The 16470-nt window shown below is 41.6% G+C and overlaps 1 protein-coding gene and 1 pseudogene across 10 annotated transcripts in view; both read left to right on the forward strand.

Annotated features, from left to right (window-relative positions):
• Positions 1–15832, forward strand: part of LHFPL2 (LHFPL tetraspan subfamily member 2) — a 124665-nt gene extending 108833 nt beyond the window's left edge. For 9 of the 10 annotated variants that reach the window (XM_085214511.1, XM_085214512.1, XM_085214516.1 and 6 more), the window contains one exon: positions 11340–15832. In XM_085214511.1, coding sequence (XP_085070637.1) covers positions 11340–11596 — 257 coding nt within the window. In that variant the 3' untranslated portion in view covers positions 11597–15832. The other variant, XM_085214518.1, reaches the window with a different exon arrangement.
• LOC104914959 (uncharacterized) lies at positions 11633–15832 on the forward strand (annotated as a pseudogene).
• Positions 15833–16470: the final 638 nt, after the last annotated feature.

The following is a 16470-nucleotide window of genomic DNA, read 5'->3' on the forward strand; positions in this document are numbered from 1 at the left end:
TGGTGTTTATTCAAACACAGCTGAAATTTATAGCTACACAGCATGTAATACATTGACATTGGCAGTAGGATTGCAGTATGTAGTGTGCCAAAATGAACTGACCAATGTTTCTTTTGTTTGCTGTTCAGTGCTTTTTCTCTGTGTGAATTTCTTTCTGTAACAAAAACTTATCTCCTTTGTTACCAGCAGAGAGCAAAGTCAATCCTCAGGCTAAGGCAGTTCATCTCCCTCTCACTTCTTCGGTGACTTTTCCATAGGCGCAGGGCAGTTCAGGTGCCCCATGGCAGAAGTGAGAGCAAACACCCCAGGACAGGGCCTGCGGCTGTACACTCTGCTTACCAGGTTTCATGCTAAGCTACCTTCTTCAAGGGCGTGTGCTTGACAAGTCATACCTGACAGTAAACTCTCTCCTTGGCCAGCCCATTGCGTTGTCCAGCTGCAGTCATAGAGCCCTGCAAGCTTATCTTTTTGTGATCTGATTGTACTTTGCCTGAAATGACGAATCCACTCTAGATATGTCCTGTTACTGTTTATAACGTAGGTTTGCAGGGATTAAGGAACTGCAATGCAGACCGAAGCTGGAAAGCCCTAGGCAGAGCAGCGTGTGGCTTTCTGCGGTCACTAGGACTGGTTCTGTGTGCCAGTTCTGTGCTTTGCAGTGTGTGCATGGGGTGGTCCAAAGGAGAAGAGTGGTCCTGCCACAACCAGCTGCCCTCAGGGACTGGTGAGGGAGGCGGCAGTGTCACAGGCTTCCTCTGCCTTCCATCTCTGTGGTGCTCTTAACCAGATGTTTTCAATTTATACAGTGATGTGGTTATACCAGAAATGAGAAGCTGGGACTTGTTTGCTGGAAGGAGGAGCCCATCTTGACCGCTCCTTGCCAGGACAGTGGTGGCCCTGTTGCTGGCTGCGCCTTGACTGGAGTCCTGAGTGCTCCCTGACTTGAATGAGGGCTGTGCTCACCTTCCTCTGATCACAGAGGTCACAGCTGGGGACATGGTCGACACTGGCTATTAAAGCACTGTAAAACAGTATAAAAGCACATGGGTTATTTTGTTGCATTCACAATAAGGCTTGTGCGTTTGCATCAGAATTAGATCCCTGCATTGGCTCAGGATGTTTCTGTTCAGATTATGGGAGCAGATGAATATCCTTCAAATAAAAAATGTTTTGCAGCTGTCCTTCCTGGTTCACAGAACTATCAGCACCAGCATGACAGATAAGCAGCTCTGCAATGCAAATTAGAGCTAGTGGAAGGTTGCTCCTTGCTTTCTTACCCTGCACTTCAGAAATAATCCACGAAACCTGTTTTTTTAGAGATTACATTTAAAGTTATGTTTGTGTGAAAGACAGGTTGGCAGCGTAAGTAGATGTTTGGCGCATCAGACTCATGTCTGTTGAAAAGATAACCATGCTTCTGGTTCCAGTGCCATCTCAGGATGGATATAGTCTAACATCAGAGTAGGCAGGAAGTAGATTCTTGTATCTTAGCAAACTGTTCTGTAAAACATCCATTTATGAGCAGATATGACAGTTCTAGGTTTTAATACCAAACCAGCTGTGTGGGTAAAGGAAGATATTGAACAATATGGTAGACCAAGCATTTGTTATGTGAAGAGATAGCTAAGTCCTTTTTTTTTAATTTGTATTGAGAAAAGAAGCGCTTCCCTTTGTACGGTTTAGATAAATGACAGCATGAAACTGGGTAATTGAAAGGTCACGTTGCTGAAGCTGTTGCTATGAGAAATACCACTGCTGATATTTGCAGCCAGGCGCCTTGTGGCTAGCAACTCATTTTCTCAAGATTAATTTTTTTGGGTCCACTGCTACTCTTGTGCCAGTAGCATTACAGCATCTGCTTACTTAGTTGAAAGTATTTTCCATATGACTTATCACAGCTGTTAATTTCAACTTTCTCAGTTCCTGAATTTTGAAAAACACTTACACATGTTTCTAGCAGGACAATTGTTGGCATGGTTAATGGTGTGAGGATTATGATATGTGAACTAATGCCCTGGCCAGAGAACAGCTTGACACAGATCAGCATGACTGTCTTCAGCTTAAGATCGTTCTTTCAAATGTGAACTATTACTGTTTTTTAGGAAAAAGAATGCACAAAATCATTTTGTTTATTGGCATATATCAGCCCAATATTTTTAAGCATGTCAAACATTCATTTTCAAGGATGAGATGCTCCCACACAGAGTAATCTGCAGGAACTCAGGATCTCACAGACTTAATCTCATTTAAAATCTCTATATCTTTGCTGTGGAGATTTGATATAATTAAAAACATACAGCAAGTTAGTTTATTCCTGGAATTCATCATGAAAAGACAATAACAGACACCGGATATATCTTTTCTGTTTAGCAACAGTGATTGTGACCTGGGTGAGGCCTGCAATGAAATAACTGACACAAAGCCACATCTTTTTGTATGGTCCTTTAACAAGCCCTCATTTAGATACTGGGTAGGAGCCATGCAGTTATCTGGTCCACAGAGCTTTTGCTGTTGTTTTCATTGCAGAAAATTAGAAATAAAAAACTATACAGCTTCTGCTTGAAATCTTATAATTTGTTGTAATAGGACATGACATTTTTCCGCTTGCTGTCAGGCTTCAGTGTCTTTCACTCTGGACTTGTAGAAGTAGTAATCAGTTGTCCTGGTTTTAGAATTGTTCGCAGATTGTTTCATCTGGAAAAGAATATTTTCCCTGCAGTAGACAGTGCAAAGAAAGGAGCTATGTAATTAAATAGATAATTACTACCCAGTAGCAAGAAGTTCAGGCAGACTTTTTGAACATCTTTTTTGGGAAAGTATTCTGTTTTTACAGTTGATGAAACATTTGAAGTACAGAGGCTAGAAGAGGGCCAGGATGACTTGTAGCTGTGGAGCACTTTCGGCATTTGTGCATGTTGTTAAGAAGCATTGCTCTGTCAAAGAGGCCAAGCTGGCGCTCAGGGGAAGCACCACGCACACTCATGCTGCTGCCTGCAGGTGACTGAGGCTGCTGCTTGGCTGGGAGCCTGAGCAGGAGGAAAGTGAAGCCAGAGCAGTTCAGCCTTCAATGGCAAGGGAACTTCTTGTTTGTCTTTCTAAAATGCAGAGCATGCATTTTTCAAAAGCATATTTCCTCTTGGATTCATCTTAGAATTTTTCTTTTCTGATGCCAGAAATCTGAATTCTTGGGGTGGGGAGAAAGAAAAAGGGGTGGGGGGGGATTTCTAATGGAAATCCTGATGGTCTGAACTGCTCCTGCTTCTGTGGTATAGTGCTTCCTGTAACCTATATGGCCAGCTGCCAGCACGACATCCAATACACACATGGTTGCTGAAAGTTCAAGCTAAGGGGACTGCTGGTTTGGAGCAAGAGGAATTATGCCAGGGAAGGAAAATGAGTTCCAGTGCTGAACTGCTATTGAGCCTGAGGGACAGTATTAAGAAGTAGTTAAAGGACAGTTAAAGAAATAAAGTGAAGCTTTTAGTGTTCAGTTAGACTTGGAAGTCAGCTTACCTCCTGTGCTACCACGATGGTCACAGGGATCAGCAGACACTCAGCAGATTGTCAGTGCTGAGGTTCTCACTAACAAAAATTAGCAGTTGATGTTCTTAGCAAGCAAGCATGAACCTTCCATCAAATGGTGTTGAGTGTGAGAACCTTGTGCACTCTGAGAAATGCTTTCCTGCAGCATGTGTGTGTGGCAGTGCAGTACTTGTACCGATGCTGAGATGCTGGGGATGTCTGCATTCCCTGCTGTCCAGCAGAACAGGACTGGCTGCCTCTCCTGCAGGATGGATTTTTGCTTTCAGACTTCGAGCCAAGACTGACACTGCTTTTCCATAGAACTGCGAACTCTGTAGGAGAATATCTAGGTGCAGAGTCTGTGCTTTTACTCAAACACAAGAAAAAAGAAGAATTCAGCTCAGTCTCAGCAGGCAGAGAGGGGTGGGGACGGTCGGCTTGCACTGCAGGATCAGCACTGAGGAAATGTAATGGAATGAGAAAACGTCCCAGGGCCCTTTTACCTCATTGTTTCAGCCAAGGCAGCTTGTTGCTTCGGCTCCTTTGCAGAGCCCTGGTCACGAGGTGTTTTTCTTTCCCTTTCTGCTGATTCTGCACAACCGATTCATGTTTTGGAGGGCACTGGCAACAGCCCATTGGACAGCACTGAAAACAGTTAAAGCAAGCACTGAAACGTGCTGGGTCTTTTCCCGTGCTTCTTTTGCTGATGGACAATTTGACATCATCTGGTATTTTCTTTCCAAACTAACAAACCTCCCAAATTCAACTGTTGCATTGTGGTTACTCATTTAGCTGCTTCAAGCCTGCCATCAGGCCGTCTCAGATTAAAAACGCCCTCTACCTCGCTGGCTTTTGAGGCAAACCCTGGCAGCCACGCAGCAGCCCCACAGAAAGCGCAGCAGTGTGCCTGGCTCCTGCTGTGGTGCTCTGAGCACAGAGCTGGGCAGGGCTTGCATGTGTGTGAGAACACCAACAGGGCCTGCTTCAAAGAAAGGTGCCGTAGCCTTACAGGGTGGTCAGGGCCTGCAAATTGGTGTGATGGGTAGGGTTGGCACAGCGCAGGATATTCTGTGATTCTGTGAAGTCTGATGGGATGCAGCCTACCCCCTCCACTCCTGAAGAGAGGAGTCTGTATGCTCACGCTTCATTAAAGAGAAGACCGAGCAGAGGATTACACAATAAATAAACCTAAACCCAAGAAACCCTAAACGCCATGCAAGAATCGCCCATATGCTGTCATTCTGCCAAAGCAACCCACATCGAGGCCTTATAAGCTGGCTTCTTTTTGGCTCTTTCTGTGGGTAGCAAAACATATATAATAGTGATAATAGCTTCTCATCCATAGTTTTCGCCTGTACCTCCCGTCATGCACATCCTCCACCAGATATTTTTAGCCCTATTTTACACCCTAGTAATGTATAAAATCAATAATGACGTCAGAAACATTGATTGGTTATGAACATGCATCTTTGATTGGTTTAATGAATTGGACTGTGAGCAAGATCCCAGATCCCCTCGTGTATGTGAACCCATGCCAACTGCAGTATCAAGGTAGATCTTGAAATCACAAATTCTTCTGTTTTGCTTTCCAGATGGGCCATCCTCAAGGCTCTTACGCTCACAGATTCTCCCTTTGCATGCTGTGCATGTACTGCTGCACTCAACTGAATGCTGCCAGGGCTGTTGGAGGCCATGCAACGTGAAAGGCCGCGGGCAAGATGTGGGAAGGCCACAAGCCTGGGCTACGCTGTGGTATCTGGCCTGCTGCACCGCAGTGGTTCTGTTCCAGCCTCTGTGGGGAATTCCCACCCCCTCTGCCTGACATGGAACTCTGTGACTGGCTGGGGCTGGCCAGTCTTATGAGGAGTGGCTGAGGGAACTGCGATTGTTCAGTGTGGAGGCTGTCCACCATGGCCACTGTGTGCAGTGGCTGTCGCTACAGTTGTACATGTATGTAAAAGCTTCCTCAGCTTAAGCTGGTGAAATGCATTTGTGTGCATATTTCAAGCATGACATTGTTCAGGTATTCATTTAGCACACTGACACATTTGCTAATATGCTCGTGAGTAACAAAGGCGGGGTTGTTGTGCCAAGCTATTGTGCGCCCTTGGTCCTGAGCGCTTGTTTCCTGTGGCTGTGCAGAAGGCGAGAAAAGCAACGTTGCTGCTTTTCACCACCAGGGGGTGACCGCATGAGTGGAGCAAGGCTCATCTTCCCACTTTCACTCCTGTCTGCTGCAGTGCTGTTCCTGGGTTGTGCTGCTCTGCGGGAGCCTATTGCATTGCCACCTCATGGGTCACAGCTGCTTAATTCCCTTTATCTTCAGCAACCTTTTAAAAGAGTTGATTTGGTTTGGTTTGTTTTTTTGGGATGTTGGGTTTTTTTTGTTTGTTTGTTTTTGTTTTTGTTTTTGGTTTTTGGTTTTTTTTTTGCTATTTTTCTATTTTGCTAGGAAATGAGAAGATAGTTTCAAGATTTGCAATGGAAATTGGCTTTGTTAGTATATGCTGTTATTTAATATGGCACAGCAGCAGCTGCACAGGAGACTGTCAAAACTAAATGGCATGCACTTATCTAAACAGGCGTCTGCACAGCCCCTTTCTGGAGGGTTTTTTCCAAGGATGGAATGAGAAGGCTTTTACTCAGCTCTGACCCTGCTGACCAACATGTGATGTGACATGCAGATGCCCACAGTGGCAGACTGATCTGTTGTTTTTCTGTGATGTTAGCTTAGCAACACTGCTATAGAGCATGAAAAACGGGGAACACTTGCTTGTAGCAGTTCCAAGCCCCCAGAAGGGAAAGTCTGGGGGGTGCAAGTGGAAAAAGGTTTTCTTAAAAAAAGGTAATTACTGGGCTGTCTTCAGAAACTTTTCCTCTCATCTGCTATGTTCATACTGATATTTCTGAGAAGTTTGGCTTTAGAGTAAACATTTGAGAGCTAGTGCTTAATGGGATGTGCAAGCTGTAATCAGGATCGGGATAATAATCCTAATTAAGTTTAGTCTACATTTTTTATTTCTTAAGGCTTTCTTCTGAAAGCACATAATTTGGGATTGATAAAATGTTATGGGAGCAAATTCCCTTCAGTGAAACATGTGAAAATGTTCTCTGCTGACAGTTATACCAGAGCTTTATGAAATGAGTTGTCTGGATCCAAGGGTTATTTGAATAGTTTTCCTGTGTTGTTCATAAGCATCTGACTGCATTACTGAGCCTACTTTGAGACCTCTGTTTTAAGGAATCCTAAGAAAAAACATGCTACAAGCAACAGCTAACAGAAGAAAAATGCAACTAATGGTGCATCCATAGCAGTGCAGCTGTGCAAAGAGGGAGGAGGTTAGATCTTCAACAGAGCAAACTTGAGCTCTGCAAGGCTGTAGAGAAGCACAGTGGAAAACAGTCTCATGTCATGCTTTCAAAATTAATTTGCTCTCCTGGCATGGGGAACAAACAACATGATTAACAGGTGGATTGGCTGTGAATTAAAACTCATTTACTATACGTTGGAGAGAGGAACTGAGAGGATTATTTGCAGAACAGTTTTCTTCAGCTAAAGCACCAGACTTTTGTTCTGTGATTTTCCTCTTGACAATTGGCTTCTGTTCAAATACACTGGGACAAAAGCAAAAAATGATTTATTAAGAAAAGGAAATCATTATCGTTATAATTTACTGTCCTCCTGCCAGATCCATCTTAAGACAAACTGTCGACAGGAGATAATTGTTGCTTCATTAGATTGTGCTGACATAAAGTTACACAACACACAGTGAGCTTTGTACTTCTATGACTAACAGAAGCCTAAGTGCTTTAATTTTAACTTACAGTGTTACATGCCTTAGAAAGCTGCATGATGAAGATTAAATACACAGGTAATATTTAGTGTGTCAAGCATAAGAGTAACTGAGTCAAATTCAAGAACGCTGAGACTCTAATAGTTAATCAATCCAGAGAAGAACAGCTTCTTACACGTAGATGAGTACTGTGCTAGGAATTGCTCCCGTGTCCCTGGGCACTGTGGATATAAATGAACGCTGAGGGTGTGCCCATGTCTCCTGTGACAGCCCCGTGCTCACTGATGAGAAGCTTCTTGCCGAGCTCCTATCCAGTGCCCTCCTCTGCCATCTGTCCCTGGATGCTTCAAAAAACGAAAACATGTTTTGTGCTGTCATAAGCAACTGAAAACCAGTTGATCTTCATTTCCTCTGTCCCCTGTCTTGTTGCAGTCTGGCTATGAATCCTAGAATCACAGAATGGCTTGGTTTGTAATGGACCTTCAAGATCATCTAGTTCCAACACCTTGATGTGAGCATGGTTGCTACCCACTAGAACCACGATGCAACACTATTGCCAGTGCGCTGCTCGGGATTAACTCACTCGTTCTTTGTGTTATTTGTTATGTAAGAAGAGTTTGCCAGCTATTGACAGAAACTATGAGCAGGGCTGCCAAGCGCTGCAGTAATGCAAATAAATAACAAAAATGAGAGAGATGCGGGCAGGTGAAACCCCAGGGACTGAGAGCAGCTGCAGAAAGGGAGACACAGGCAAATAAATAAAGAGACGCGAGGGGCTCAGCCAGGCTCTGCCCTGTGGACACTAGTATGAAAATTTAGTGCTTAAAGTCTACCAGTTTGGCCAGATCCTATCCTGTAATTGTTTTTTGCTCAGCTGCAGCTACTTGCGTGTCTTTGAGACATAGATCAAGGCTACGGCATTAGCCACAGAAACATGCCTCTGGCTTTTTTGCGTTTCTTAAAATGGTTGAGCAGCAATCCTTAGGTTAAAGGTGAGAGAACACTGAGAACTGCTGAGCTATTCATATTACATTTAACCATTTCACCTGTTTAAAAGTAGACCTTCCAAGGAGTATCGCAGCCTCATCTGACCTTAGTATCAGATATATCTGAGCTTGTTCTTTCCACATGGGTCTCTCTTCCCTCCCTCTGCATCTGTGTTCCCAGGAGCACAGCGGTTCTTTTCTTGTGGTCTCTGGAAGATGCCTCTGGTTAGAGCTAGTTGGACAGGTAAGTGCTGCTGGTTGCTGACTTCTGCTGTAGCCCATGGTTTTCTCTGCTGTTGGATAATGAAGATCTTCCATCCATTTTGTTGAAGCAGCAGGAATCACTGCAGCATGTGATCATCTCTTCTGTAGTGACTTGGAAGCAGCAGGCAGTCTTGACCTTTTTACTTGAGATCCCTATGGAAAGAGCCGTATCTGAAGTCTGCACAGCTCCATCACCCTAACTCAGGTTAGGGCTGAGCACAAGATGACTGTGCGCTTCTCCAGTTAAGCTAGTTAGCGTGAAACCCAAGGAGTGCCATTTCTGCTTGTGTGTGTGTTGAATTGACTTAATTAGGCAATCTTTGTTAACCTTTCCTAACAAGTAGGAACCAGATACTACTGAAATTAGGAATGACGGTAAACATTAGCAATAGAGATAGAAGGTATGTTCTGAGAAGCCTTGAGTCTGCACTGGGATGGAATAGAAAGTAGGCTCAGTGGTGAAGACGTTATTTTTTTTCTTGTATTATGGTAGTACAAGGGTCAGAGGGGGGAAAGAGAACCTGTCCATGGTCATGGCTCTTAGTTTTGGAGTTTTTTCCAAATCATCTTCTTAGTTGAGGAAATAGCTGTAAGTTATCCAGCTGTGGGCTGCATTCAGCATTTCTCCAGGAATTTTCTTTACTCTTCAGGGGAAAAAAAAAAAAAAGGTAAAAAAAGTCTTAATTCAGCAGAGAATGAATAGAGATGAATATGTAGAGGTGCTGCAGTCTTTTAGAGGTGGCTAAATGGCTTTTCAGCTTGGTGGTCCATGCCATGCAACAGTAGTTTTCAGGAGTAGCTTAGTACTCTGGCTTTGGCTAAAAGAGATGGATGTGACTTCTTAGACCTGCTTGTGCCTAAGCCATCTGGAGTGAAACACAGACCTCCGGGTTTGTTACTGATAGGGTGGTAGGCTTTAAAAACTAACTTGGCAGCAGCAGCTACTTTGGCATTTCGTGCCTAGTTTCTTAATTCAGGGCTGACGATTTTTAACTACCAAAGGCTTGTGATTGTTATAAAAAAATGGCAGCTGGAACATACTCATGTACAGTTAGAGAAGTGCAATGTTTAGTCCTGCTGGTTAATACTGTACAGGAAGATAGTGATGAATAGAGGAGAGGAACTGCTGGTGTTTAGTCTGAAACTGGCTGCTGGGCTCAGCAGGATGAAAGCACAGCTTATCCAGGTCTGTCCAAGATAAAGCAGTACTTTATGCTTAATGTAGTTTGGCCAGTTGCGCTGGAATCATTGCACAAAATTTGTCATTGCTTCTTAAATGTAAACAGTGACTAAGTCCTCTCAGACAGAACAGACATCTTTCACTAGTGGATTTTGCTGCCCTAAATTATGGCATTTAGTCCATTCATGCCCGTGGTGTTACCATTAGTAAAATGCTGGAGGAAGGACAATCTTCTGTGAAATACCTGGCATTTATAGATGTCAGACAGCTGGTAAGGAAATCTGGTGCACTGCAGAATAGACTGTTGTAACTGAATTGAAGATGGGAACAAATCTTAACAGGCGATCTTGGCAATATATGTAGTAGAGAGAATAACATAAGACTTTTCTATTCGATATCCTAATAAAAATTTTGAAATTAAATTTATGAATGAACTGGTTCCATAAATAAACTTTCAGCCAGCTTCAAGAATAATACTGTTATCAGCTGTCTTCTTCAGCATGCCTGGCTAAATAAAGGGCTTTATTTAGGACAGGAGAAATAAATTGGGTAGAACTTACAGGATGTGGAAGGCTGTGTTCACTTTCTGGATAAATGAGTTGCCTTTAAGCAAAACCTGTTTTGTATAACTCCTCCTGCTCTTCTAAGTAAAATTTTAAAGAAAATAATAGAAAACTAATACAGATGCCTCTGAGCTGTCTTGACAAGTATCTACGCACCTTGCTGGATGGAGATGTTATGTTTTTAACTAATTGTGATTTTTAGGAGAGGTTATATGACAGCATTATAGCTTTTAGCACTATAGGCATTTTGATTAAATCTCTCACCTTTGTACAAAGGCACATGACGTGCATAGGGACTCTAATATGATATTTTCATCTCCTCAGTGAAACTCTTCACTGCTTCTATAACTTTGGTCCTCAGCAGAGAGAAAGCCATCAGTAACAGCGTCCCTTCTTCAGAGGATGCCAGTGTTACCTACGCACTGGTAGTGGGTTTTTACATCCGCTTGTTTGTGGCTGACTCCAGAATCTCTTCATTGCAAAAGAAGCTTCTTGAATGTGCTGAGTGATTTTTCTACTATGTCCGAATGTGGACAAATAAGCAGTGCTCTATATGAGACTGTTCTTTGCAGGTTAAGAAAACAGAAAATCCAGAGGGAAAAGAAATATATATGTATGAATGACGGAGTGGAATAAAGGCTAGCTAAATACAAATTTTAAGTAGATGCAAACAATTGTAAGTATTTGAAAAGTTTAAGTACAAACAGTAGATGAGATGTCTGAACATTTGGCAAACTCTGTAAATGTAGCAGTTAAGTGCAGGAGGAATACAGAGAATAAAATTAAGAACAAGGTCATATGAAATAACCCTTTCACAATTAAAAAACTGCAGGACAGCCCCTGGTTGAGATAAAACTCTACACAGTAAGGAACAAATAGTAAATGAAGAATGGATGAGACAGAGCTGTCAGTTCCCAGTTCTGGCACTCAAAGTCAGCAGTGTCCATTCTAATTGTTAGAATGTGTTTCATTCGCTGTGAAACTTACGAGTTATTAAACTTCTGTCTTTTCTTTCTTTTTTTATTTCCAGGCCTCTTCCTTATCTTAGGCTTGATACTTTACCCTGCAGGTTGGGGATGCCAGAAAGCAATAAGCTATTGTGGACATTATGCTTCTGCTTACAAACTGGGAGACTGCTCCTTGGGCTGGGCTTTCTACACGGCTATTGGTGGCACTATTCTGACGTTCATCTGTGCAGTCTTCTCGGCGCAAGCTGAAATCGCCACATCCAGTGACAAAGTGCAAGAAGAGATAGAGGAAGGAAAAAACCTTATCTGCCTCCTTTAATTCCGATGGGAAAAAATACCAGTGCCTGGATATTAATTTGCTATCCACGGACTCGAGGTGATCCACTTACCAGTTTCCACAGTTTGTGTGATTGAGCCCCATGCATTTCAGCCCTGAACTACTGAAATGGTCTTTCTTCCTTGTTGGGCAGTGAGGATCAGAAAAGATCCCAAGAAAGGAGAATGTAAACACTTGGGGATTTTTTAGTTTCATTATATTATCAGGACACTGTGGAGTATATTAATCAGATTGGGGATGTGAGGAATCATATATATAATGGGGATATTATTACATAGCTGACAAATTCTGATTGATTGGATTGCCTTACCAACCTTGGTCACTTTAAAAAAATTGGATTTAAAATAATAAAAGCCAGCACATTTTTTTTTCTTTAACACAACCAAGAACACAACCTATTTTAATTAGGCATTCTTTCCAAGGGCTCCCCTCACCTGTGAATCTTTCACCACCACCTGACTTGGTACCATATTTTTGAGGTGCTTTTTCATACTGAACGTCCTTAAAGTACAGTGCCTTCTCAGAGAGTAAGTATGCGATGGAGAGATCAAAGCTGACATGATGCAGTTCACACAAATCTGTCAACAGTTAAGGCTGAATACCTACCACATCTCCTGCTTGAAACTTTACAACACAAGGTGTGTGACCCTTGTCTAGCAGGTTAATTATTTTGTTTTCACTGACCCAGTAGAGATGCTGTTGTTAACACTGGTTTTTCACTTGAATCTGATGCAACTGTTAGAAATACCATTTTACTGTATGTTGAAACAGCAACTCTGCCTTTATCTGAAATCCCCCAAATCCCAAGCAGATGATAATTCCCCAGAGCACAGCTGGGCATTATTTTGTGAATGCCAACAGCTAGAGCTGGGCTTTAGCCTCTTGTATAAGTGTTCATCAAATGCTGGGCTTCAATGGTATTATTCTTCCTTTTGCCTTTTGTGAAACTTCATTCCTAGTCTGCAGATCGGTTTCATGTCCCAGAACCAGCTACATCCTTAAGAAATTTACATTTTTCTGGAAGTCATGCCAAATTCTTAATGGCTGTGAAGACCTTTTCCAATTTTTTGAACCACATGTAGCGTGGAACCTTTTCCAACTAAATCAGCAGAAATAACAGACCTTGCCGCAAATGACATTCCTTTCTTAAAAACAGTCGGTTGCATTACTTGTGGTGTCCCATCACTTACTAGAACTACTTGTAAAAACAAATTTAAAAGGTATTTAAAAAAAAAAAAGGAATGATGCAACTGTGGCACAGAAGCACTAGGAAGAATTCATCAGAGAAGTAATTCTCATGAACTTTAATTGAATTCCTCTTCTTATTTCTTGGTGCATGTTTCACATCACACGTTGCTTTCTATCACTGGAGCCTGGTCAGTCTATCAAAGTGTGCTGTTAGCTATTTATGGATATTAACAATCGTAACTGTACAGATAGAAGACTAATTTCAATACACTGCTCCTCTCTGGGTGATTCACAAGACTTGTAAAAGCAGCCACTAGCACAAGCCTGTGGCTAGCCTTGAGCATGGCTGAGCACTGGTGCTGGAGCACCCCTCAGTGCCTGCTGTGGCCCACAGACCATGCCTCAGCCCAGCCCACCTGTGGAGGAAGCAGACTCAGCTCCCTGCCAGTGCCCATCAGCACACAGCACGTGTTCAAGCCAGGTGCTGGACGGATATGGAGCTGATGGCTGAGCCACTGTTCAAAAACCGGGATCAACTTCTGCCAATATTAAAAAGGGATTGTTTTAATTTAGCAGCTTCTTGCATTCATCTGTTTCTCTAGCCCACCACAGTGTAGATTTTAAAACGGGTAGTTAACTTTTCTTTAAAATATTTATAAACGGTGTGTAACCACTTATGCCAATTATCTGCATATAGCAAAATTTATTTTAAAAAAAAAACTTTCGGAACAAAGTGGTATTTGAGGACAAAAAGTCACAGCCAGCATGTCTTGACCACACTTGTGGTTTCCTATTTTTTCCTGGACACATACACACATACACACTCTGAAGAACATGCATGCTACTTGTTTAGCACAGCTGCAGTGTGATAGAAAAGATCCCTTGGTGTTCCTCTTGAGCCCTCTACTGGAGTGCGTACCAGAGGAGGCTGGGGCATTAGCCCAGCTGTGCTTTTCTCAACAGTATAATTGGAAGAGAAGGGCTGGTAAGAAGAAGACTAACTATAAATTGGCTAAAAATTAATTTTAAAAAATTTAATTAATTCCGAGGTTTTATCAGTTGGATTTGGAGTTTTAACTTTTCTTAAGTGGGTAGCAATCCGATGTGAATGTTGCCACTGCCAAGACTTCTTGTAACTACGTTACTGAAGTAAATGCTGCTTTGGCTTGAGCACCTGATTAGCCAGAACCAAAGTCAGTATTTCCAAATGGTATGGAGGGCACACGCTGCTTAGGCTTAGAAGTAAGCAGTGAACAACCCCAGTATACACTGCTATGATCTAAAACATGCTTAAAATTTTTAATATTGGGCTGTTTTGTTTTGTTTTTAATACTAAGGAAGTATTTTCAGTGGCATGTTTTGCTTTTGTTTTCATTTGTAACCAAGAAGAGCCAGCTTTTCTGCTTGTTGCTGATATGCTATCAACCTGCTCTGCAACGGCATAATCAACTAACTTGCAAGAATATCCACGTTCATCACATAGCACACAGACAGATGGAAGACGGGCTGGGAAGAAATACAGAAAAACAATAATCAGAATTTCCTTTCTCAGGGTTCTGTTTTTCTGGCAATTGATAAGGTGTTATGTATGGCCGCTTTTTTTCTGGATGAAGTTTTCAGATGTAGGGTGCTTTTATTAAATCTGACAGCTGTTTGAAGTTGTTCCTGACTGTCACCTGAACAGCAGCTTTCAAAGATGTTTAGAAAAAAAAAGAAAGAAATCAGATAAAAACTAATTTAATTAATTTCATGAGGGGGGCTGCAGAGCGTAACTGCTTCTTAATGTACATGCACTGCATAGGATCTAGAAGACTTTGCTGTGGATTCTTTAAAACCTGTGTGCCAGTTAGCTCAGTTTAACTTTGTTTTTGTGGTATTGAAGAGTTCTTCAAGCATCTGTGGTTTGATCAACTTTGTAAACTTATATTCTGTAAAGTGCCATAGACTTTTTTTAATTGTAGCATATTTAAATATATATATATACACAAATTTGTGTGAGATGTGCAATAACAGGAATGTCTTTTGGTGGGTTTTGTTTTTTTTTTTTGTTGTTTTTTTTTGTTTTTTTTGTTTTTTTTTGTTTTTTTTTTTTTGGTTGCTTTTGCTATTGAACAGGATATTTGAAAAGGGACTTCCCAGGGAAGAATTGGTGTGTGTTGGTGGTGTGGACAGACTAAGCATAGAATAATGCAATACAGTTATGGATTCTGAAGATGAATACATCATTAACAGTAGTTAAAGATCTAACAAAAATCTCTTCTAGGGTGATTTAATCTACATAATACAGACAGTTGAAATGTGAAGCTGTAGCTATTTCTAGCGTATACAATCTGAAAGCTGAAAAGGCTCAGCACGGTTTCTCAGTGTGATTTATTTATAATGTGGCATTGCAAAAAAAAAAAAAAATTGCTACTGAGCTGTTTCTTGTTTGTCTATATCACTTTTTATCCATTTTACTCCAAATTCTTTGGATTCTCAGATTTTTTCAGCCCAGTCATTTCAGTTTTGAATTGTTATCCCACATGAGAGTATCAAACTTGTGTCCCTTGAAAGCCATGGGCAGTGTTGCCTATGATAAGGAAAGGACAGAGCCCAACAAAAGCAGGGCCTGGCAGCAACACACACAGCACAGCCACACTCTATAGAAAAAAAAGCTGTGGCAACCCAGCTAGATTAGATTGAGCCATGGTTTATTTGTGGTACTGTTTATCTGTTCTTGAGTCACCACTATGTACACTTATTAGCACGAAATATGTACCTAATGTGTTATTTTTCTGAATCTAAATTTCAATTAAAATGTTTCTGAACTGTAACAGGAGTATGACTATCTTAATTCAAACATATCAGGTATGTTTAGCCAGAGCAAGTTTTCTTTAATTGTAGCTTTAATAGCATTTAAAAAGCCAGCCCAGTGATTTTGTTAGTGTTTTAGTTTTCTGACTAACAATTACTGATCAAAAAGTATGTGATTTGAAATTGTACCTATGCATTATACAGTACAGTCGCATTAAAGAGACTCTCTAATTAAAAGCATGTCTGACATGATTTTTCTTTTGCAACTAAAGCACTGCAGCTCCTTTCTCGTGAGAAAGTGGGTAATGGGAGGGGTACAGACAAAGTTTAGAACAAAAACTGCTCAGTCACAGACTTTTAAATTACACTTGCTTTAATGTGTGTATTTTTCACCTGCAACTTGACAAACAATGAAGAGTTGTATGTTGCTCTCTAAGCAAATCTATAGAAGAACCAGAAGCAAGGCTTTTACTAGTTGAAGGAAGAGTCAGGGTGTCTGTTTTCTCTGATCGTTGCTGAGGTCTGATTACATTAATTAATTAAGCTTCTGACACTTTCTAAGCTTCCAAGAAGTAGCTCATGGTGAAAGATCTGAAGCATTTTCCTTGACTTTCGGAAATCTAGAGCCCAAACAAATCCAGGGACAGGTGGCACTCAGTGTATCACTACTTTAAACACCTCTGTGGATTTCAAAGTAGGTGTGTGCCTACACACAGTCCCTTATGTAAGGTGTGTGTAGTGAAGTTCAAAACCAGTTCCTCTAACGCTGCCACTGCCATCCGAGATCGTTAAGCTACAAAGACACAGGCCAAGCTGATGAACACCTTCACTACTTAATGATGTACACATGTGCCAGCATCTTCGAAGTCTCTTAC

The sequence above is a fragment of the Meleagris gallopavo genome, chromosome Z (assembly GCF_905368555.1).
Source record: "Meleagris gallopavo chromosome Z, MGAL_WU_HG_1.1, whole genome shotgun sequence".
NCBI lineage: Eukaryota > Metazoa > Chordata > Aves > Galliformes > Phasianidae > Meleagris > Meleagris gallopavo.